The sequence below is a fragment of the Aedes aegypti genome, chromosome 2, assembly GCF_002204515.2.
Source record: "Aedes aegypti strain LVP_AGWG chromosome 2, AaegL5.0 Primary Assembly, whole genome shotgun sequence".
Taxonomy (NCBI): Eukaryota; Metazoa; Arthropoda; class Insecta; order Diptera; family Culicidae; genus Aedes; species Aedes aegypti.
Window position 1 is genome coordinate 125,989,956 of NC_035108.1, and position 24,877 is coordinate 126,014,832.

General features: G+C 39.2%; 1 protein-coding gene across 7 annotated transcripts in view; it reads right to left on the bottom strand.

Annotated features, from left to right (window-relative positions):
• LOC5564816 (rho-related BTB domain-containing protein 1) overlaps nucleotides 1-24,877 on the bottom strand; it is a 154,700-nt gene that overhangs the window by 13,940 nt on the left and 115,883 nt on the right. For 5 of the 7 annotated variants that reach the window (XM_021842242.1, XM_021842241.1, XM_021842240.1 and 2 more), the window contains 7 exons: nucleotides 20,854-20,957; nucleotides 9,807-10,212; nucleotides 9,556-9,737; nucleotides 9,321-9,470; nucleotides 8,701-8,818; nucleotides 8,485-8,622; nucleotides 562-585 (listed from right to left, as the gene is read on the bottom strand). In XM_021842242.1, coding sequence (XP_021697934.1) covers nucleotides 562-585; nucleotides 8,485-8,622; nucleotides 8,701-8,818; nucleotides 9,321-9,470; nucleotides 9,556-9,737; nucleotides 9,807-10,212; nucleotides 20,854-20,957 — 1,122 coding nt within the window. The remainder of the gene's footprint in view (nucleotides 1-561; nucleotides 586-8,484; nucleotides 8,623-8,700; nucleotides 8,819-9,320; nucleotides 9,471-9,555; nucleotides 9,738-9,806; nucleotides 10,213-20,853; nucleotides 20,958-24,877) is intronic. The other 2 variants (XM_021842245.1, XM_021842244.1) reach the window with 1 other exon arrangement.

The window sequence follows — 24,877 nt, forward strand, 5'->3', positions numbered from 1 at the left end:
ATTAACCAAAGCTTATTTATTATAGTTAACCTTGCGTTTTAATTGAGCTTAACTGGTGTTTCAATAAATTGAGTGCAGATTACTTATTAAAATTATCAAAATATGTTTGATCGCTAAATTCATTCAACCCTGATCAAAATGCGAACAAAAATGAAATTAATAAATAATTTGTCGAACAGTAATCTCGGAAAGTTGTATTAGTTTAGAAAAAACTACTTAAACAGCAATAAAAATGTAGTATAATGAATTACTTTTGAGCTTTTGAACAAAATTTAAATGAAACTAAAAACGAATTTCCTAAAACAAAACTAGAGAGCAGCCAACCAAATATAAGCATTTCAAACATGAAAAACTGTTCTAGGAAACTTTTCGACATCTTAAAACAACAAATCTCTGTTAGAGCTAGAAATCTAGAAACTCATGGTTAATCAACAATTCAACACATGGCGTTATTTGCCTCCACGTCATCCTAAGCGGTTAAATACAAATCTAAAACGCTAAACTAAACTGCACGGGAACTTATCGCTATAGAAGTAAACCCTCATCAGAAAAATTATTTACCAGTATCAATCCTATAGTAGCTGTCTGCGAGAAAACGGGAAAAAAGGTCGAAAAAGATACACATTCGTAATGAGAGAAGAAAACCAAACGGATGATGTTGGTATTGGTTGGTGTATCAATTGTGGTGGTGGCGATTAAAAACTATGAAATTGGGCAATTCTGCACGACAATTGATTATTTCCTTTTCGAATACTTGTAAAAAGGTAAAGTAACGTTATATGACATGGGAAATATAAAGGGGCGTTACTTTCATGTTTTTTTTCACCAATTTATGTAAAATAACGAGTTCTGTTTGATCATTCGACCTTGACGCTTGCTCCTGCGGGGGCGGGCGATGAGGGCAGAACCAAGGATGGAAAAAAATCGCCTCTAGCGACTAACAACACAGTATTTGAATGGTCTCTAAGCGGGCCGTCGCTCTTGCAGAAGCATGATTTGAACAGCTCACTACGCGCGCATAGAAAAGATATATGGAGCATCCGATGCACTGTTTGTCGGATGTTGTAACATGTTGCGATTAACATGAATCAGAACGCAAACCATTCCCGAATGACTTTTGAATCAAAAATGGCACACTAGAAGGCAGATCGCAGAATAAGAGCATAAAAATCCTCCAAAGTTGTGATTTTGGTTTGCGAACAATTTATCGTTAGCACACATGCTAAGCGATCCATTTTTCGTTGTGCGGAGTTTGTTGTTAAGCCTTGACGACTAATGGTTTATCGTTGTTGCTATGATCGCATGATAAAGAACAACCGCGATGCATCATTTATTTTGTCATGATCAAACATGTAGCGCGTCGTGTTCGCGTCGTAGTGAAAAAGTACCGTGATTGCTTAGAAGTGTTTGATCTTGCGTGGGCGAGCGATGAACACTTCTTCGGCGTACAATGAGATTATCGAATTATTTCGCGAATCTGGTTAGGCGTGATTTTATCATGGATCGCATCACTAAAAATTGGTGACTCCCAGATCTCTACCTTATCCCACTAACCCAATATCCTTTACATGACGACCGTGGAGATGCAGAGGTGATCTCGGTCTCCAGTAACAACGGTTGTCGAACTAACATTCTCCTTCCCTTCCCCGATGACCGTAAGGACGTGGCCGTCGCCATTATTGACTTTTAAAATTTGAGCTCTCGATTTGTGCACATTGAGAATGGTAAGCTAACCCCAAGCCCCATTCATTAAATCTCTATGCAACTTCGATTGTTCTGGTCAATCACGGAGTAGCAACTACGAATTCATCTATGCTTATGCTTATGATTTTTCACCGATTTATGTAAAATAAACTGCTTAATTTAAACATCTTATCTCTTGTTGGTAACTTTAAACTTTATAAAAGAATACATAAATAAGCGAATTTAAACAGGAATGTGAATCTACGAAATTTCTGGATAATATATCAAAAAGATCTTCTGGAGAGATTTCCAAAAAAATCTTATTTTTTGAAAGTAATAGATTGTGAAGGCATTTGTGCAAAGTTTTTTTTAGGAAATATTAGCACAATGTATTTGCCCAAAGTTTTCTTCGGATAATACTCCAAAGATTTCTTAAGGAATTCATAAAGTGTTTCCTTTGTGGACTTTCGAATGATTTTCTCCAACTTTTTCGGTTCAAGATACATTCCCGTGCAAAAGTTTGGGTTCACCCCCTCAAAAACATACAAAAGTGTTCAGTCTGTGATTACGCGTCCAATTGAAACTCTCTAAGCCGCATTCGAAAGACAAAGAGTTATTCTTACTTCGTATGTATTTTTCCAAAAACAGTTTTTAAATTTTATGTACTAAATTTTTACTTAAATTCGAGACATAGTTCAAAATAACACACTGAAAAAACATAGCCAATTTACTCAGCATTGGATCGACCAAAATTTGAAAACAAGGTGTCATTAGAATTGTAATCTTATATTCTTAAATTATTATTGTTTTTATGGCTATATCGGTCATGCGACTCAAAGGTAAAGGGAGTCTATAGAAGTAAATGATGGAAACGAATAGGTGCATAGGCGTCGCAAGGGAGCGACAAGATTGAAATTTAATTAGGTGGTGAAAATTGAGCAAGCCATTTTAAAAGTCAGTAAGCATCGAAGCGTCCTGTATTTTGCCTAGCTTCTCTACTGGAAAAGGGTTGGCTCAAAGCTTTGAGCTTTGCTACCAACACAGGCCACCTAATTAAATTTCAATCTTGTCGCTCCCTTGCGACGCCTATGCACCTATTCGTTTCCATCATTTACTTCTATAGACTCCCTTTACCTTTGAGTCGCATGACCGATATAGCCATAAAAAACAATAATAATTTAAAACAATCACGGTCGAAACCTTCTCCTACTTATATTCTTTGAAAAGCACTCACGAATTTTTTGCGGAAAAATCTGAAAGGTGTTTAAAATCAATGAAACAGTAATTCAAGCCATCGTGCAAAAGTTTCGGTTCACCCCTCAGTATGATGCAAATCGTGCATAAGTTTGGGTTCACCTGAGCCTCACGCAAATCATCTTTGTCAATATCTCTGCCAATTTTCAACCGATTTTAATAATTCATAGCTTTTTCAAACGCAAATAATGGCGCGTACATAATTGGTTTGAGATTTCACAGGTTTTTCGTGTTTTAAGTAAGTTTAGGTGAACCCAAAATTTTGCACGAGGACTTGAATGACTGTTTCATTGATTTTGAACAGTTTTCAGATTTTTCCGCAAAAATTTCGTGAGTGCTCTTTAAAGAATATAAGATTACGATTCTAACACCAACTTGTTTTAAAATTTTGATCGATCCAATGCTGAGGAAATTTGTTTGTTTTTGCTTTGTTTTTTCAGTGCGTTTTTTGAAAAATGTCACAATTTCAAGTAAAAATTTAGTATACAAAACTCAAAAACAGTTTTTGGAAAAATACATACGAAGTAAGAATAGCTCTTTGCCTTTCGAATGCGGCTTAGAGAGTTTCAATTGGAGGCGTAATCACAGAGGTATGGACTGAACACTTTTGTATGTTTTTTAGGGGGTGAACCAAAACTTTTGCACGGGAGAGTACCTCCTAAAGTTCAATCTCTCTGACGGTAACCCCGGATATTTTCAAAGGGATCAGGATCAGGAATTTCAGTAAACATTCTTTCAGGAACTTCTTACAAGGAATTCATCTAAAGATTCTTTCAATAATTTTCCATAATATTTTTACAAAATTGCCATTTAAAACCTCTTCAAGACCTCAGCCAGGAATTTCTCCAAAGATACCTCCGGAGGTTCCTTAGAATTTCCTTCATGATTCTGGTTCAGGATTTCTTTAGTGTTCTAACCAGGAATAACACTAAAATAACATAAGAAACTACTAAGATAAATTTCCAAAGTAAGTTTCCAATGAATTCATCGAGACACTATTCAAGGGATATCTTCAGAAAATTTTGGAAGCATTTTTAGAATTTGTTGCAGAAATGCCTGAAAAAACAGATTGGTATTTCTAAAGGAAATCATAAAAAATTTCTGTGGATTTTAAAGCCATGATAAATATTAAAAAAAGTCCCTAGGAAGAATTGGTAATGCCGGTAGAAATGACTGGTGGTGGTAGCGTTTAAGTGGGAAAGGGTTTCCTGGAGCAAATTCTCCTAGCATTGCTGGTGAAGGAAACTTGAGAGAAATTCCTGGAGGGGAAAGTATACTAGAAGAAATCTCTGGAGAAATCACTAGGATGTCCTGAAGCTTTTCCTCGAGGAATCTGAAAAGAAATGTTTGAAGCACCTATGGAACAGTTAGTTGGCGTAACATTGTGGCGCAGGTCATGTCTTGAAGGACGTTCTTCTTCTTTCTGGCATTACGTCCCCACTGGGACAGAGCATGCTTCTCAGATTAGTGTTCTTATGAGCACTTCCACAGTTATTAACTGAGAGCTTACTGTGCCAATGACCATTTTTGCATGCGTATATCGTGTGGCAGGTACGAAGATACTCTATGCCCTGGGAAGTCGAGAAAGTTTCCAACCCGAAAAGATCCTCGACCGGCGGGATTCGAACCCACGACCCTCAGCTTGGTCTTGCTGAATAGCTGCGCGTTTACCGCTACGGCTATCTGGGACGTAGCGCCAGCAAAAGTAAGTAAGTACCTATGGAACAGTCGCGTAACAGACACTTAAGCCCCTAGAATTTTGTACCGGGACTCACTACAAACAGAAAAAGTAAAACAGGAAACCATAGAAATAGAGACTTAAGAGACCTTCCAGAGATTTTCCGGAGATTTGCATTAGAATAGTGACAAAGTCTCCTGCTACAAGTACTGATTTCCAGAAGCATTTAAAAATAAATATTTGGTAGATTTTTTGTAAAACAACATCTGAACAAAATCCTTACAATATCGACCAAATATTCTAGTGGTATTTCTAGATAAAAATCACAAACGAGGAGATCCTGGCGTAATTTTCAGAAACATTTCCTAAAAAATGTCTGCAATATTTTGCCAAGAAGTCTTGAAATCTTTGAATAAAACCATAAAGGATATCCAAATATTTTGGCTGAGACACAACGAAGTACTTTTGTGGAGTTTTGAAGAAATTCTTAGATTTTTCTTGACAAAACTCAGTAAAAGTTCTGTTGTAAAAGGAACTTGATCTCTCAGGTAGATAAAACATGAGCAGAAATTTCATGAGCTGTTCTTGAAAATTTCTTAGTAGGCATTACTATATGAATTCTGAATTCTAGTACAACTTTTATTAAGTTTCTGGCAAAATGATCGGGCATATGAAATGCATCAAAGCCGTTTTTCCATACAAAATAGTCAACTTCAGATAGCTATATCTCTACTGTTTTTCAACCGATTCTTTTCATTTTTTCTGTGACAAACTACAAATTACCTCAATTGATAGTTTTGAAAAATTTGTGTAAAAACTTATGATTCGAAAGTTACAGATATCGACAAAAAATGTACCAAGACAAAAAGTGGTGTATCGGAAAAAACAATGCGTCACACTCAATGAACAAATTTGAAGACACTAAGTTGATACGAAGAATAGTTTTTTTTTTTTGCTAAAACAGTGTTAGTCTTGGTGCACTTTCCCAGGTATTCCAAAAAAAAATTTCCGGCTATTACTCCGAGAATATACCAGATTCTTCCTAGAATTTATCTGGAGACACGTTCAGAAATCCCTCTTGGATTTTTCCAACAATTCCTTTGTGTATACCACTTGGAGATATGTTTTGAGAAATCCCTTGAGTTAATTCTGGAAAAATCTCTGAAGGAATTTTTGAACGAATGAGGAATTACAGGAGAAAACCCTGCATGGACCTTTAGGTGGAATTCCTGGAAAATTACTTGGATGAATTCTGAGAGGAAATCCTCTAAGAATTCCTAGAGAAACGTCTAGAGGAATTCCTGGAGGGTTTTCAGGAGAAATAATTAGATGAACTGCAGAAAAATTGTTGTATGAAGTTTTGAAGTCACTTCTGGAGCGATTTCTAAAGGAATTTCCTTATCCTTTTTCTTCCGGACAACCCTCTGGGAATTGGCCGGTAATCTATGTAGGATTCTCCTAGAAATCTTGCTAAAATTCTTCAGGTTATTATTTGATGATTCTTCCGAAAATTATCCTGAGATTCTTTTGGAACTAATAAATGGTTTCTTCTGGAAACCTTTCTGAGATGCTTCAGGATATCCCTTTGTGACTTTTCCGTATAGTTCCAGAAATTCTTGCGTTAATCTCGTTAAGATACTTCCATAAATCTTGTTATGATTCTTCCGGAAATTCATCGGAAATCGTTCCGGAAATCCTCCTGGAATTCATCAAGATCGAAGATTTTTCCGGAAATCTCTTAGAGATTCTTCCGTAAATATTTCTGGGATTCTTCTAGAGAAACTTCGGGTATTCTTCCGAAAACCGTTCTGGGATTTTTCCGGATATCATTTAAGGATTCGTCTTCTGAGACTCTTTCAGAAATTATTTTGGAATTATCTGGCTTCTATAAGATTTTTCTGAAAATGCCACTGATTCTTTCGAAAATCCCTGTGGAATTTTTCCGGTTAAACTAGTTGGGAGTTTTCCAGATTTTTCCAGAAATCATTCTGGAAGATATCCGGAAGAATTGCTGTAAGATCGTCAGAATAAGCCCAAAAAGGATTTTCGGAAGAACTCAGAAGAGATATCCGGCAGACTCCCAGAACGGATTTCCGGTGAATTTCAAAAAGAATTTCCGTAAATATTCCACAGCAAGAAGAGTCCCAGAAAAAAATCCGATAAAATCTCAGAGGGATATACGGGAGGAATACACGAGGAACCTCAGAGGGCTTTTTGGAAGATTTCCTAAGAGATTTCTGTGAGTAAAAAAGAAATCCGAAAAACTCTCCGATGAATTTTCGGAAGAATCCCAGAGGGATTGTTTCAAGATTTTCGAAAACATTTCCGAATAGTTCGCGGAACAATCTTAGATGAATTTTCTTATTTCCGGAAGTACTCTAGGCGAATATTTGAAGTAATAACAAGAAGATGTATGGAATGATTCTAGCAAGATTTCTGAAAAAAAGAGAAGCTTTTTGGAAGTGTACCAGAACAATTTCCAAACAATTCTTGGAGGATTTAAAAAAAAAAATCAGAAATTCTGAAAAATTTGAGCAAGAATTCAAAAGTAATTATTGCGTCGCAACTAATATGTCAATATGTGAAATGAATCAGACCATGGTGCAACAACCGCGCTACATTCGATGAATCCTATGCAACAAAAATTGCCGTCGAGTTCCATCAAATTCACTCACCAAACCCATTTTGGTGAATATAACAACACAGCTAATGTTGGTCAAACGGTCTTTTCTGTAAACTTGGATGCAGAGCATGGACTGGTTTTTGTCTGTCTGCAGATTTCAACCTTGTAAAAAATATAGAGATTCAATAATTCAGAAACTTTGAGTTACTTTGCATTAATAGAAATTGTATTGTAACACAATATTGTTACACACCTAGTTCTACGACACTCCCAATATCCACTACATTAATCATTTCCCAAGTATTCGAAAAGGCGATAATCGTACGAATCGTCTTTGCCCGTTCTAGAAACTATCACAATCTCGGTAGACATGGCCACAATGTACCGGTATAAATATGTATATGCCTTAAAAACTATCGAGCTGAATGTGGTCGAAGAATGCATGAAAATGGTTCAATCTACTCTCTAAACATGAAACTGAGAACAACACAAATGATTTTGCCAGAAACAAGAAAACAAAACAAAAAAGACACAATACAAACAGAAACAATTTGATAAATGACCAAGGGATATTCGAACGAAAAGTCACTGCTTTCTAGACACAGAATCAAATCAAACATAAATTAAGCAGAATGGGAGACAAACAACCAAAAGTTTTTTTTTTGTTTTTTTTTTTCTTAGAAACGCATGAATCCAGCTAAGACTGACAAACAGATAATAAATAAAACTCAAGAGGCTCCAGTGGGAGGAAAGGCGATTGATGCCGTTGACGGAGAGTGACATGCGGCAAGAAATTCACACGGGCCAATGACAAAGTTTTCGATCAATTTCTTGCCTATGTTTCCCTCTACACAACATTGTGGTGAAATTAAAGCGGTGGTAAAGAGATAACAAATATTCAAATCGTGAGGAAAAAAGATATTACTTTCCAAAGATTAGCAAAATAAAAGCAGTAAAATAGACGGAAAAAGTAGACAGGCAAAACCGAAAACTTTCTTGTGAGACGAAGGAATGAAAAATTAGCAGAAAGAGACTTGTGCTCAGGATGCTTAGATGAGATTTATTGTAATAGCAACAATGAGATGGGAAATAGATTATTCATTGATTTAATATGATGAAATGAGGAGACTTTTTGGCATTAGAGACAATAGATGCGGATGAAAGCGAATATTTCAGAAGTGAGATGGTGAAATCGCATCGGCTTAGTGTGAATCATAGAAGCATGGGAGCATCCTTTGGTACTTACTTGCAAATCGAGACACTCGCGATCGATTGCACCGGTATAGATGAACTTCAAGCATTGCTGCATGGCTTGCGGGGTGATAAGCTTACTCACTGAGACTATTGTCTGTGTTTGCGTATAAGTGTGTTTTCCATTCTCGATCTGAAAAAGGGGGTGTTCGTTTTTGAATCGTGCGAGAGATGGAGACGCATGGTAGCTAGCAAGACGACTCTTGCATACCTGGAAAACTCTAATACTCTGAAACACTGGATGGTGCAACTCGCGATAGAGATCCTTCTTCGGCTCCACCGTTGGCAGGGCCTGATAACTAGAGCGCCGCTTCAGTTGTTCCCACATTCTGAAAATATGTTATGAGTTTTATTGCTTCTGTTTAGTAGAATAATAGCATTTATGATTTTATCAAAGAAGTTCAAAGATTTTTCCAAAGATTTATTCATAAATTCTCTCAGCAATTTTCCCAAGAATTCTCTTAGATATTGCCATTGGTTTCCAACAAGCAATTCCTTCATAGATTACTTCAAATACTTTTCCATGGAATTACTGGAAGATTCCGTGATGGAACTCCATGGGGAATCTTCGATAGAATTTCTAGAAGAATTATTGACGAATCCCTGGAAGTATTTTTAAAGCAATTGCTGGAGATATTCCATCAGGACCATCATTTAAGATAGCTTTTTTTCTCTAACGTTGCTTCTCAACTAAGACAGCAAGTAGGCTTCTCATTTTATTGTTTTTATGAATACTTTCACAGTGTTAGTTTTCTTGGAAAAAGATAAATAATAAAAGTAAAAAGAACATGTAGAATTCAGATTACTAGTTGAAAAGTCGCTGACACTGACCTGTTGGGAGCTTTGTTCTGCTCGGCCCGAATCAGACATTCCGTGTCCTCGTTAAAATCGGCCGTCGTCGATTCGCCGAACGTTGAACTAACCATACTGGACTCGCTGCTACTACGGGCACCCATATCGGAGATGTCCATCGTCAGTAACCTGCCGTTTAGGTGGGAAGAGATTGCTTAGTATTGCCACTGGTTCGCCCGTTTCCGACTAGGCGGATGGAATTGTCAATGCTAACCTATGAAATGCATTAGAACTACTAGCTAACATAAATCTATGTACGGAAAAACGTATAGTACCGACAATTAATACTAAATCTGTATAGCACTGCGAATTGAACATGTTTAGCATATCTTTAGTATGAGTGCCGGTAATGACCGTTACTTCTGGTGGCGGAGGTTTTGGCGGTCGGAATGGAGCCTGCGAAGTAAAAGCAAAAAATACGATTGTCAATGTGTCGAACAGTTTGCAGTCTGCATTCGTTCATACTTGTAGTATCGGCCGCTGCACCCGCTTCAGATTGGTCATCCAAAACCGATGCTCACGCCGAGCTATCAGGGCGGCCCGGATTGCATTTTCGAACACCTCGTTTACGCCAAAGTACGTAAACACGCTCGTTTCGTAATATGCCACGCCGAGCTCTTTGGCCACGGCACGGGCTTCATCCGGCATTACCAGATCGCTCTTCCGGGCCGCCCGCACGAAGGGACTCCGGTCGCCGAAGTAGGACAGATAGGTCTCATCTCGGTACATGTACCGAAGGTCGTTCTTACAGCCGACTAGAATCACAGGAGTATCTGGACAGAATTTACGTATTTCCGGGTACCACATGGCGCGGCAATTGCGCAGCGACACCGGATTCGCTATCGAGAAACATAGCAGCACAACGTCGGATCTGAAAAGAGAAACGATTGCAAGACATTCTGAGATGTGATAAGCAGTAGCTATAATAAAAATCCATAAGACGTAAATTAATTGCTTTGAGATAAACATCTCCCCAAAATTTATTTGGAGCACCAGACGCGTCCTTCTGATGAGAAATACAAATCGTCTACCAAGAATAGTTCCAACCTATCGCCAGCATTATTCTATTTCCATTACCATTCCACAGAGTTTCGATTGGCCGAAATCATGAACTTAATTCAGTAGGACCTTTAATCGTGTTTTTTTTTTGTAATTGTGTCTTCAAACAAAAGTGGTCGGTTGAACGTTAATTTGCAACTTTGTCACATGCGCTATAAATTGAAAATTTCTGAAATGACGATCTTTTTTTGGGCTGTATGATCATTTGGATGGAAGGTGGTGGTGGCAGATAAAACTCATCATTGGGATTATAGAGCAATTCTCGCTGAAAACAGGCCGCCATCGGCACCCATCGTTAGAATTCTAATTTTATGTCACTGATCGCTAGTTTTCAAAAAAAACTTAAGGGTGGTCCTTTCGGTTTTCTCAAATTGGTGGGCCCCTTGTACACCAGCTAGCTAAAAAGTATGCGAAAAAGCCCATCTTTTTATGAATCTTGGCTATTTCTTCACGTGATATGTATCATATTACCCTTGGAACACATAGCAAATTTAGTGGCATCGTATATAGAAAGGATATAGCTTTAATTTGAAGTTAAAAAAATTGGCGATTTTAAATTTGGCCGCCATTTTGAATTTTGTTAGAAAAATCGTTTTTTCACCATTAGCGCACCGCTAGTAATTCTGAGATCACCATCAGAAAGCTAAGGAAAAAATGTGTAAGATAGGCTACAGAAACTAGGTGAGCAATGGTATTTACCCTATGAAATGAACGATTTTCTAAATCATGTTCTACGATTTTGACGTATATGGCGAGTGAAATCAATGCAAACAAGTTTTCAATCGTTGGTGTTTCATTCGAGTCGAGTGAAGAATAAGAGTATTATTCTGGCTGCCATCTTGGATTTTGACGCCATCTTGGTTTTAAGTAGTAGAATGTATTTTTCACCTTGATAGCACTTAGCATGTCGAATTTAGAGGCTACCAATAGAAACATGGTTACGTATACTCTTCTTCATATTATTCATCATTTTCCTGACATTAGGTCCCTACCGGAAGTTATAAATACAGGTTATTAAATACGAATTTTCTATTATAATGCGATTTTTAATAACAGAATAATTCTTCGACATATCATATTCGACATAATATATTTAATGAATAAAAACGTCCAAAAACATTGATTGAAACAAACAAACAAAAATTTACCATATGCATTTTTGTCATTGAATGAAGTTTATAGATTGCGCGTTGGGACATTAGCAAGTTTTGTGGTAATATCTGTAGTTTTAAAGTAAAACACTGCCAAAAGTGCATTAATTAAGAATGGAAATCTTAAGTTTATAAATCAATTCAAAGCCACATGAATTTTGTGTATTTAATAAGATAAAACATAATCAATTTGGCCAATATGTTTATAACATCTAGTATTGGTTCCAATCAATATTGCGCCTACTATCGCGCGACACCTGGAAGCTCTAGCGTTGGGCGATTTTGAATCGATGTCCCGAAAATCGATGTCTGCATTCCGATTAATCGATTTTTTGAATCGATGTTTGGAGCACCTAAAATCGGGTGAATCGATTCTCTTCATTCGATTTTTTGATTCGATTCATTTTGTTGAAATCGTTAAATATTTTTTAATAAGTTTGTGGAGAAGAAACCATATGTTAAACTAGTCTTGAAATAGTTAATCGCTTCGATTGATTTTCAAAACTGATTTGATTGAAAGATGTTGAAATCGAATACAAATGCATTTGGTCCCATTTCAAACTTCAAAAATTTCAATTTTCATCCGATTCGAATCGATTCAAAAACATCGATGCAAAGGATTCGATTAAATCGGTGAATCGATTCGACAGTTCAAATGAGAATCGATTCAGTAACATCGATGTTCTGGACAAATTAGCCCAACGCTAGGAAGCTCCATGCAACATACATACACACAAAGCATGTATGGCGTTGACGCTTTCTCTTCCAGCAGCAGACGTCATGACGCCAGTTGCGCGCGCTTTCTCAATTATTGCAAACCAATGCGAGCGTCATGGGCAATTTCTCTCTCGGGTGCACAAATTGGAGTGAACCAGATTTTACCTATACAACGCCACTGTTGCTCTAGAAATGTCAATACAAATGCACATTCCTGCTGTGTCCATACACGCTATTTTCGTGCACAAGAAAGAGTGCACGGCTGAAATGAACATTCTCTGCAATACGATGGAGACGCATGGCAGTTTGTCTTGTTTGCTTCGCTGTTTTCGCTTGCTGGTTGAGCAAGACCATGGGGGGGAGAATCAAACGGTTTGTTCACTGAGGGCGATGGACCAGTTGAAGGTGAAGAAATCAAACAACATTTTCAAGCAACTACACATTATGAAAGTTGGAAGTATTGAGAATTATAATACATATATTTAATTTGTTAGTTTGAAATCTTTGACTGTGCAGTGCACCAAGTGCACCTTAGGACGAGACGCCACTGCTTACTCTAGAATGTATCGTTTAGGCAGGGAAATTAGTAGTTTACGGAACAAGTTGCAGAATAATGATTTTTACAGCACGAGTCGTAAGGATAATTACGATGAGTGCTGTAAAATCGAGTTCTGCAACGAGTTACGTACAACATTTTTTGCAATGTCGTAGAAGGCCACTTGAGGGTATCAGAAATTATATCGGAATACATTCACCATCATTTTACAGTTTCTGAAAAAATATTGTGTAATGATTCATTACGCAACTCAAAACAGTTGCGTAATGAGAAAGCGTTGTGTAATGAATAATTACAGCACTGGTTTCAGTTGCGTAATGAATATTCCCGCACTGCATACTCCAGTGCCGGATAGTAGGCCGTTTCATGACAGATTGGCGTAATGAAAAACAGCCTATTACGATGAGAAATCGCAAAAAATAATATACAAAATTTGTGGCATTTTACTCTGGTGATCTTCTTGCCCCATACGAGTGGCACCCTTGCCCCGTGCCTCGTCGAAAAACCGCGTAAGAAAGGACATTTTCAAAAACCTAAAATCAACATGTGTTTCTTATATTTTTGAAATCTATCGATAACATCATTTAGAACAAGAGGTGAGCTTGCCCCTACACTGGAATAATATTCAAAAATTTGCTAACCAACCATGATTTGAACCTATATATCTTAAGGTGTCCTTCTTGCCCCCCTATATTGTTTTTCCATTCTGCGGCCAACAGCCACTGTCACCGGTCCTCCGCAGTAGTCCACGCCGGTATGGCTGAACAATGGTAGGTTCGGTGTGACACGCGACTCCGGACGTGGAGCCATCCTGGGGTTCGTGGGACAACACTTGTGCACTTTACACCAGACGCAGGCCTTAACAGTTTTCTTCATATCTGTTTTCAAGTTCGCGATGCTGAATCGCTGCCGAATCTCGTTTACTGCAGTTTTCACGTGGGCTACTCGCTGGTAACGACGATCCTCGCGCCGATCTGCTTACCAATCGCAACATTGCATCGTCGTCCAAGAATGGACTCAGGCTGTACAAGCTGCTGGACTTTTCCAGCTGGTGACGTTGCTGTAAAGGGTGTCCACGATTAAATTGCCACACTATGAAATTGCTCTAACTTTTTAACCGTTGGGTACAATTTAATGAAAATTTGGGTGGATTTAGTTCATAGTGCTTATTTACATCCTGCAAGTTTTAAAGTACTGTGATCAAAACTCGCGGAAATGGAGTCGAAAGAACAGCTCGTGCGTGATAAAATCTTGCGCATTCATCAAAAGAACAAGGATCTCTCGCATCGTTCCATCGCTAAAACGTTGGGAATCGCGAATTCCACGGTGTCGCGAGTGATTAAGCGGTTCGAGGAACGATTGACCACCGATCGGACGCCCAGAAGTGAAGGAAAAAGTATTCCGTACAACACCAAAAATCACAACCGCGTAGTTGGGGCCTTCAACCGAAACCCGAACGCCTCCGTTCGGGATGTGACTAAGAACCTGCACCTAAGCCGAAGTTTTATCCAGAAGGCCAAAACTAAGGCTGGGCTTCGAACGTTCAAGGTACAAAAGACCCCTAATCGCGACGAGAAACAGAACAAGTCCGCCAAAACCCGTGCCAGGAAGTTGTACCTCAACATGTTGACAAAAGTTGAATGGACGACGAAACATATGTGAAGGCCGACTTCAAACAGATCCCCGGCAACCTGTTTTTCACGGAGCATGTCCGCACACAGAATATGTCCAAATTTGCGAAGAAATTCCTGGCTTGGCAAGCCATCTGCACGTGCGAGAAGCGGAGTGCACCTTTCGTGACCCGATGAACGGACAGGTGTAGATGAAAGAGTGCCTCCAGAAGCGGCTGCTTACTCTCCTGAAGGCCCACAACGTCCCAACAATCTTCTGGCCGGATTTGGCCTCATGCCACTACTCCAAGGACGTGCTGAAGTGATATGCGTACAATAAGGTCAATTTCGTGCCTAAAATGTTGAACCCTCCCAATACTCCGGAGCTCCGCCCTATCGAGAAGTACTGGGCGATTATGAAGCAGCACCTTCTTAAACGACCTAAGGTAGTGAAGACAGTCGAGGAACTGAAGAAAGTATGGGTTTACATGCGAAAAACGGTCGATTCACAGGTTGTGCAGAATCTTATGGCCGGGGTATAGGCCAAGGAGCGGGCATTTGCGTATGGACTGTAAATAAAATATAAGTAAAATGGTAAGAAGTTTAATAGTTATTTTTCAATCTCTGAAAATTTGATGGCAATCGGATGAAAACACGAATTTTGCGAATCAATTTTGTGTGTGGCAATTTCATCGTGGACACCCTAATTGGACACCTTTATTGGAAGCTGTTGAGTCTTTTTCAGCATCTAGCCGACCTTCAAAGGAACGCCTCCGCTTTTCGGTACTCCCCACGCTTCAGTGGTATTACAGTCGTGCGAACTTCTTTCTTCACCATCTCCTTCACTCTCGTTGTGCTTGGAACGGCCTGAATCTTCACACCATCTCGCTTCCTCTCGCAGTTCGATGCAAACCGGTAGGCGCATGCTACGGTCCGTACTAGGACCTTCCACTTCGAGAACCGCAGCGGATCCACTGTCGGTTCGGTCACGAAAATGTCGTGGTACTGCAGACTCGCTCGAACTTCTTTGGAGGCATTCACTGTGATATGTTCTTGCTCCAGCCAATTGTCCTCTGGTTGTTAGAAGAACTTTGGGGCACGAAACCACGGCCCATTCTCCCACTTGATCAACGCATCCGCCACGTTGCACATTGTTGGCACCCAGCGCCACTCCGCAAGTCTCATCATCCTGTGGATTTCGCCGATCCTCAACGCTTGTATCGCCGGTGGTCGAAGTGGATCCATGACAGAACAGTGTTCGAGTCGGACCACATGAAGCGTTGCTTCACCTCGAGGGAAAGAACGTCGCCGACAGAATTGGTCAGTTTTGCTCCAAGGACTGCAGCCTGCAGCTCTTAGCGTGGGATTGATAGGTGATATAGCGGGGCCACATTTGACCTCGACATCACGAGCGACACAACGGCCCGTTTGTCATCTCGATGCGGACGTATGCTGCTGCACCGTACGCTTGCGTCGACGAAAACGTGGAGTTGAAGACTGCTGTACTCAAGGGTATGGAAGTATTCGTCGACGTTGTGGTTCTCATGGTCCTTGATATCTGCACCGAATCCGACCGGTCGCTCTCGGAACTTGCAGATCACTACCGGCAGGGCAGTTAGCATATAAGGACCCTTCAGCAGCTTGGAGTTTAGCGACACGCCTTTTACTTCTGCTCTGGCGTCCCACACCAGAACTTCTTCCTTCTCGGATTGTCACTAGCTCCGACGGTGTTGCTTTGGATGTGTATCCTTTTAACAAATACTCGGCGATCATCGAGCGGACTCTGACGTTGAGATCCTTCCTCAGATGGTTTCCCAAGCACTTCAGACGCATGACAGTCATCGAGTAGCTATCGGAGAACTCCGGGTCATCGTCCTTCCAAAGCAGTCCCGTTTCGAATGGATCGCCGATCCGCTTCGTCGTCTTCTTTAAAATTTCTTTCGCTCTTCTGTCCTCTTCCGGCTCGGGAAGCAAAGCGACGGAAATGCCGGACTCCTCCAGCGTTAAGTAGTTCTTCAGCAAGTCGTGAAGATCTTGGTTTGTCACGGTCATTTCTTCTACATTTTAACTGACGATCGGTCCATACACCGTCCATCCAAGTTTGGACCTGATCGCTATCGGCTCTTCGGGGTAGCCTATCCGTGGCTCAAGCGGCGCAGACAAGTGAACATCTCGCAGCCCGATCAGTATTTGCGGGGCTAGAAGCCAACGATTGCTAGTCCTCGGAGGTGTGCGAACTGCTGAACCACTTGCGGCAGCTTCAAGCGTTCGACGGTGTGCGCATTCTTGATATAAGGAAGCACTATTCACTACACACTGAGGCTCACACACTGCGAATCCTTCTCGAGCCTGGAGACATCGGCACTCCAAGTGAATCGAGGAGGTTGCGTTACTCCAGGAACACCTAAGTGGTTGATCAGCGACTTCTTCACCAGCGTATACGACGATCCTTCAGCCAGAAACGCGATCGTGTTTACGGTTCCATCTGAACTTCTCGCAGTAGCGGATTCAATAGTTCACTTTGCCGCTAATCCTGTACGGCATCCTCTACTTCACCAGTGAACTCGAACTTCGGTTTTCAGCCTTATCGTGTGCATGCACATAGCATTCGTTCGATCTGCTCCGGAATTTCCCCTTATTTGACGATAATTCAGCAAACTGTGATGCTTCGCCGTATGTCGCTACTTCGAAGCATTCTTTATGATGCTCGAGAGGAAGTTTGATAGTGTCCTCAGGGTCACCAGTTTGGTCTTCCTCCTGTACCGCACCCATTTAAGCTGCGTTCCAGCGGGCAGCTTCTCGGTCAACTCCTGGATTAGTATCGGGTTCACCAAATGAGTAGTTAGCCCGGTAGCTTCCATATGATCGGCAGCCAATCTGCTTTCGGTGGCGCTGCGTTGCGGACTTTCGATTGCAGCAAGTTTAGCAGACGCCGGCCGTACAGCATTCGCAGCGACTCGATGATTTTCGGGACTGATTTCGGCAGCCTACTCCGTACCGTTTCCAGCGCCACTCCCTTTAGGCACTCTTGTAGTCGCGCCAGATTCTCCACGTAGGAAAAGCTACAAACCTTCGTCGACGTCTCGTAGCTGCTGATGATCATTGGCCACTCCACCAGGTTTCCGGAAAACGTAGGCAACTTCCTGGGTAAAAACTGCCGGGTGGACAGTTGCTCCTTCGTCGGCTCTCGTTGATGATCGCGTCGCATTCATCGGCTTATCCACGTTTCCGAGCGACCTTTCGACCTCCTTAGTTCTCCTCTTTCTACAAAGTTTTTTTTCTATCTTTATTAACGAGATATTTAGCCCTGGGCTAGTTCATCTCGGGACCAACGGCTTTACTTCCCTTCCCCCTACCCCCTCCAATCTTTCATCTTATTACATTCTAATTCCCTTTCGAATCATCGTAAAATACATTATGTCCCTCTCCCCTGAACACCATTATGATCCCATTCCTATATCAAATTATGTTTCGTGAGAAGCATAAGCAAAACCGCGTTCCAAGGCTGTTTACGACTTTTTATGGAGACCATGCAAGATTCAAGTTGGGGCATTAGTGGAGGTGGGGTTGTTCCTCACCACATCCTCAAATTGCTTTAAAATCCTTCATGTTTCCGTGGTTCATATTTGTCTTTCGGTCTTTTTCGCCTTTCGGTACTTTCTGTCTTTCGATTCATTCTGCCTTTCGTTATTTTCTGCCTTTCAGAATGCCAGGCAGAATGTACCCTGCCTTCTGGTATTTTCCGCCTTTCGGTACTTCTGCTTGTTTTTTTGCATTGTGGTATTTTCGACATTGAGGTTTTTTTGTGACTTGTGGGAGTTTCGGCCATTTGATATAACAAATATTGGTATTTTCCAGCTTCTGGCATTCTGCCTTGTGTTTTTCCGGCTTTTGGAATGGTTCTTATACAATCCTTAATGAGCTTCTTACAGAATTCTGAGCAGGATTTCAGAATTTCAGGACAGAATTTCAAAATAAGTTTTGGATGTGTTCTGAAGGAATCCTAGGGAATTGAATCCTGCGCTTGATTCTTAAAAAATCTGAGACTTTAATCTTAAAAAACTTTGAACAGGATTTTTTTAAATAACACTAGATGAGATTCTGACTGAGACTTATGACAAATGTCTGATATAATAAGTCTTTTAATATAATAAAGAATTTTCTGAAAAAAAAAATAAATATATATAATCTAGATAACATAATAAATAAAACAATAAAATTCTGAACAACGTTCTAATGAAATCCAGGACAGTATTATTGAAAGAATCCTGTGCTGGGTTCTGATTACGTCATGATGAGTGCAACTTTTATAGGATCTTCGGAAAGATTATCACAGAAGCATTTATAAATTATTATACAGTATGGCCCATAAAAAATGCGAAGATTGTTTGAACATGAATTCAGCATCCACAAGCGTTATTTTCATAGTTCATTAGTTTTACTAGTCTTAATAATATAATAAAGCAAAGAAGTTTTAAGGTTTTGTCCGCTCAAAGTTATAAACAGCGTCTGATTGTCTTAAACTCTGGTGATAAGCTCTCCTTCTAAAAAATCACACTTATTTGTTGAAAATATTGGATTGTTTGGTATCAGAAGATAGATGAGTTATAAGAGAACGTGTTTTTCATGATTACAAAAAAAATATTTTGCTACGGTTTTAGGGGCATTTGCGAAGTATGGGTTTGATATGCCTTTATTTCTGGTAAAAGTTTAATAAAAAATAAATACAGAGGTCTATTACAGTTCTTTTAGGAAGAAATTTGATCCTTTGGTTAGAGGCACAATATATATATATATATATATATATATATATATGTATATATATATATATATATATATATATATATATATATATATATATATATATATATATATATATATATATATATATATATATATATATATATATATATATATCAATACAGGCTCATAGGTTTAGAGCTGTGGGCTTCGTGGCCGTGCGGTTAGCGGCGTCAACCGTTTAGGCGTATTGTGCCACGAGGTGTGGGTTCGATTCCCGCTCCAATCGGTGGAAACTTTTCGTCAAACGAAAAATTCATCACTGGACTACTGGGTGTTTCGTGTTGTCCGTTGCCTAATGTTAGTGATCGTTCAGTCTGTGCAGCCTTTGGCTGAAGACGGTGTAAGTTGTCTTTTAAAACAGAGCCGCTTATTACACTAATATGAAAGTTTAACCACGGCTCTCCAGAATGAGCCGTTTTTTTTAAGATAGGTTTAAGTCTCCAAAGCTTCAGATGTGAATACATTCTATCATTTGATATGGGCGAATGCTGGAGACAAGGCATGTGAAGAATCTCACACCATCGTTGGTGTTTTAGAAGCTTTCATCACAAAGATATTGGATTCGATGGCTGCATGATAAAATTTGAAAGCATTGTTATAATTCCTCTCTAGTAAGGCTAAAGTAACGGATAGAAATCATGTCCAAATCAAGAAACAGAGTCTAAATAGATCAAACAATACAAACAATGATTAAAAATTATGTTACGTTTACATTTTCCATACTAAAGTTACCATAAAACATATATATTATATGATGATTTTTGCATTTTTTATGGGCCATACTGTAAATCTATTAGCAATACAGGTCGGACTCGATTATCCGGAGACTCGATTATCCGGGGACTCGATTATCCGGAATTCGATTATCCGGAATTTTAGACTCGATTATCCGGAATTTGTTTTTTGATGTTCTTGTACTTCAATTTTTATGCATAAATCTGAGATAATTTGGCATTGCAATATACAATATGAATGGTTTTGCAGTTTTGAACGTATTTAAGAAAAAGGGGGTTTGAAAAAGTGTGTTTTTGTGTATGCTGATCAAAAAAAATATTTTTTTCTTGTATAGACCCCTACTGTTCCTAGAAATAATTTCTGGCTATGCCACCGCATCATATAAATAAAACAACAAAAAAAATATAATTTATTAGTTATTTTATCGAAGATTTCATTTTTTTCTAAGTGATTCGATTATCCGGAGGATTCGATTATCCGGAGTGAAAAAAAATTGATACTCCGGATAATCGAGTCCGACCTGTATCTAAAAAAATGTCTGATTGCATTTTCAAATTATTCTAAAAAAAAATCTAGGCGTTCGTTCACAAAATATCTTTGTATTTTGGGAATGTGTCTGGACACAAACAAGATGTCTTTGGCAAAATTATTTTCATTTAAATTATCTACAACTTAGCCGAAGACATCATCATTTCAGAAACTTCCATTTTACAGCGCCAAAGTTGCGAACTAAAATTAGCCAAAACTATATTTTTAGAAAATCTTAGCTTGAAGACAGTATTCAAAAATAAAACACGTTTAAAGGTGCTACTGAATTATGTTCACGATTTCGTTCAAACAAACCTCTTTGCATTCCCCGCACCATTGCAATCCTGACTCACCTTCCATACGCGAAGCGTCGATCCTTGTCGTGGTCTCCGAAAGTGTCCCAGAGCCGCAGCGAGACGTTGACACTGTCTACGATTTCCCACGAGCGCTCCAGCACCTGCATCTCATCCAGCAGCAAGTGCAGCCCAGTGCAAGTGCAAGAAAAACCAGCAGCACCAAGAGAGAACAAGAAAAATACACGAAAAACAAAGCTCATTTAGAATGTGCTAAAAAGTTATAAATTATCTCAGGCTGGCGAGCCGACGAAGACGACGACGACAACGTACATATACCAAGGGATAAAGGCGGAAAGGGCGGAGCGAAGGGAATGAGAGAAAAAAGCTCAAGACCGAGATTTATGGTCCCCCGATGTCGTAAATAAATAAAATGATTATTCCTGTCCGATAATAACTTAATGAAAGCTTAACCACTGTAATTTGTATGCGATCTAATTATACCGTTTGACATTGGACGGGTGTAAAACAGAAAACGCGGCGGAAAAACTTGGAAAATATGATAATCCACTGCTGTGAGCCCGAGCAATGCGACTAGAAGTAATTTGATAAAGAAGCACGGTGTGAAATGATAAATAAGTGAAATATTCAATTAATTCTTTTACACTTAGACGATTTACGAAACTAGATTTGATAGCCAATATTTCTTGAAAAGAAACCACTCAAAATCAAATTACAACTCTGCAAAACAAGTTCGTCCACAGAACCGTGTGTGTTTGTCAGTATCTTTAAGAAAACATAATACGTCGATATTCAACGTCGAACTATTCAATGATCAATTTTAGAAATGACGGAAAATAAGGTACGTATGTATATTAAAATAATGTAAAACAAGAATAAGGGTTACCTACAACTTATACAAACACTTGTAGTGACGAGTCATCCATGGTTTGTTTGCAAAAAAAAAATACAAAAACGAAACGTTGTCTCCATAAAAATATGTTATTATAAGCATGAAACGAGCTCACCAGTTGGAAATACATCTTCGACTAACGAATGTTTTTTCGCCCTTGCACAACAGGAGCATGCAACAGAATCAAAAGACCACAAAAATCTGCGCTGCTCAGCAAAATGGCACAAACGGGAAAAAAATGTTTATGTGGTAATACTAAAAATTGAGTTTTGGTACAAATCTTAGGTTTAGGTGAAATCTTCCATTTTTGCATATGAACTCCAAACTTTTTTGCAATCTTTTACAGATAACACGCAGTCAGTAGTCCTTTGGTGGAGAAGCCTGTGATATCCACAAACAAAGATTTTTGACATCCCTGTGGTAACTCAGGTAAGTCAGACGTAAAAATATTGTGCAATATTAGTCTGCCTTGATGAACACTACCTTCTACTGGAAGTCTTTCAGACATGGCGTTCTAATAATAAACCTGAAGTGTACGATTTAACAGATAATTTTCGATTATTCCACCAATATATGTTGATTTTTTTTATTTTACAATCGCATACGAGCATGTTTTCCGTGAGGACAGATCAACAAAAAATCAGATGTGTTGCGAATGCAGGAGTATAACTAGTAGACTAATTTCAAAGGAACTCATAATTCGGTATAGGATAGGAATGGGATACAGCGTCTGAACATTGTTTTCTGGGGAAACTAATTAGGCTTGACCATCAATACTACCAAAACGTGTTACATGATAGTAGCAAGTTTGAATCACGATTCGGTAAAACAATCTACATTCTGTTTTTGCACAGGGGATGCGTATTGTGCAAAAAAAGTTTTCAGTTCGAAATTTCAAAAACCGTTCAAAAAGAGTAATAAAGCAAAAATAAGGTTTTGGCGGAAAAAAATGTATGGAAACTTTTTTTGTACGGCCGTGTAAAAAAAACCGTGCAAAAACAGAATCTGGTGTACCGTTTTGATTCATATTACGGACAGCTTCAAATTCCGGACACTCTCGTTTGTATGGGAAACATTTCACACGAAATGTTTCAATTTTCGCCGTCCAAAAGTTCTCATTTTCGAGGCTCGTTTTATTAGGTTTTTTCCATAAATATCATTGCAAATTTATAATGCCCAATTACCTTAGACGTCTCTTAAGTGGTTGAACGATTTCAATGATGATTTGACTGTTCCATTAATGATTATCATGAGCTGTCCGTAATTCGAATCAAAGCGTCCGGAATATGAGGCAAAAGTGAGGGAGCGTCCGGAATAAGAATCATGAAAAGGCCACACGTTTTGATTTATTTTAAACTAGTGGTCCCGGCAAACTTCGTCTTGCCATCAAGTAGGCTGTTCAAAAACGCCATGGAACGCTCCGTGCAAAATGGAAGTTCCGTTCACTCCTGTTTTTTTTCAACTTTTCCGTTAAATATCCCTTGCTTTTTACCGTTTTGATTCATATTACGGACACTTAAGGCCTCAGTGAAGAATAACCCAGCTTGGACCATACAAAATAAATCATTCTGTATGATTTTTTAGCGTTATCGAGCATCGGAAGCCCTTAACTTTCGGATGGTGGGTAAAGAATACGCGTCCGCCTATTGAATAATTTTAAATAAATCAAAACGTGTGGCTTTTTCATGATTCTTATTCCGGACGCTCCCTCACTTTTGCCTCATATTCCGGACGCTTTGATTCGAATTACGGACAGCTCATGGTAATCATTAATGGAACAATCAAATCATCAATTGAAATTGTTCAACCACTTAAGAGACGTCTAAGATAGATGGGCATTATAAATTTGCAATGATATTTATGGAAAAAAACTAATAAAACAAGCCTCGAAAATGAGAACTTTTGGACGGCGAAAATTGAAACATTTCGTGTGAAATGTTTCCCATACAAACGAGAGTGTCCGGAATTTGAAGCTGTCCGTAATATGAATCAAAACGGTATATACACAAACACGTCGGAACACTTCAGGAACATAACTATGGAAGAATCATTCTAATCCGTCGAGCCGTTCTCAAGCCATTTCGTGACATACAAACACCACTCCATTTTTATTTATATAGATTATTCAAGTTGCGGACGCGTATTCTTTACCCACCATCCGAAAGTTAAGGGCTTCCGACGCTCGATAACGCTAAAAAATCATACAGAATGATTTATTTTGTATGGTCCAAGCTGGGTTATACTTCACTGAGGCCTTAAGTGTCCGTAATATGAATCAAAACGGTATTTGGGTTGTACATTTTCTCGACATACCAGGAATTCTGCGTGTTTGTCGCATGGTATAAAAATGTAGAAATAGTTAATTGGCAATAGATGATCTCGATTAATTCGAAGAAGTGCTAGTAAATCGACAAACTGAGAAGCATACTCTGACCCCGTTGCGAAGTAACGCCAGACAGAAGGAGAGCTAGTCCTGAACAGAACATTCCAAATCCTAATGATGTGAAGATTGCTGTTCTTGATATTCTACTTCTACACTTCCTAGAACAGATTATCAATGTACTTTGCGCACCCGTAAAGGCTGCCATATTTCAGTGCGCATCGTACCTTCGTGCTGTGCGTACACGAATTCTCTCTGCTCTTGGAAGTCTTCTTAAAAACTACCTAAAGCAATAAAACAGTACTTTTCAGTGCTACAAAAACAGTACTTTTCAGTGCTAAAATTAAAAACGGTACTTTTCAGTGCTACTAAAACAGTACTTTTCAGTACTATTTTTTCTACTATTGATCCCTTTACGATCCTTGTTTGGACCCGTGCCTTCGATTTTTCGTTGGACCCGTTGGCGAAAGCTAGCGGTGGTAATCCTTCTTGGACACCGTCTTGGGAAAAAACCTCTCGAAGGTCACGTCTTTCTCGTTTATTAACTAAATATGGTATCAACAACTAACAAACGGAAGGATGAATCTCTGAATTCACTACTTCCTTCCAAAAAAGTGGGTTTTAAAACTGTCACTACACGTGGCAAGAATGGAAGAAAGGACGCTTCCCCGGAATGCGAACTTTCTTCCAAGGGTGAAATGAATAATTGTATCGAAATGAGCAATCAGTTCGATGCTCTAGACAAATTTTCCGAACACCAAATCGAAGCAGCCTCTAGCCCAGGCTCTTTG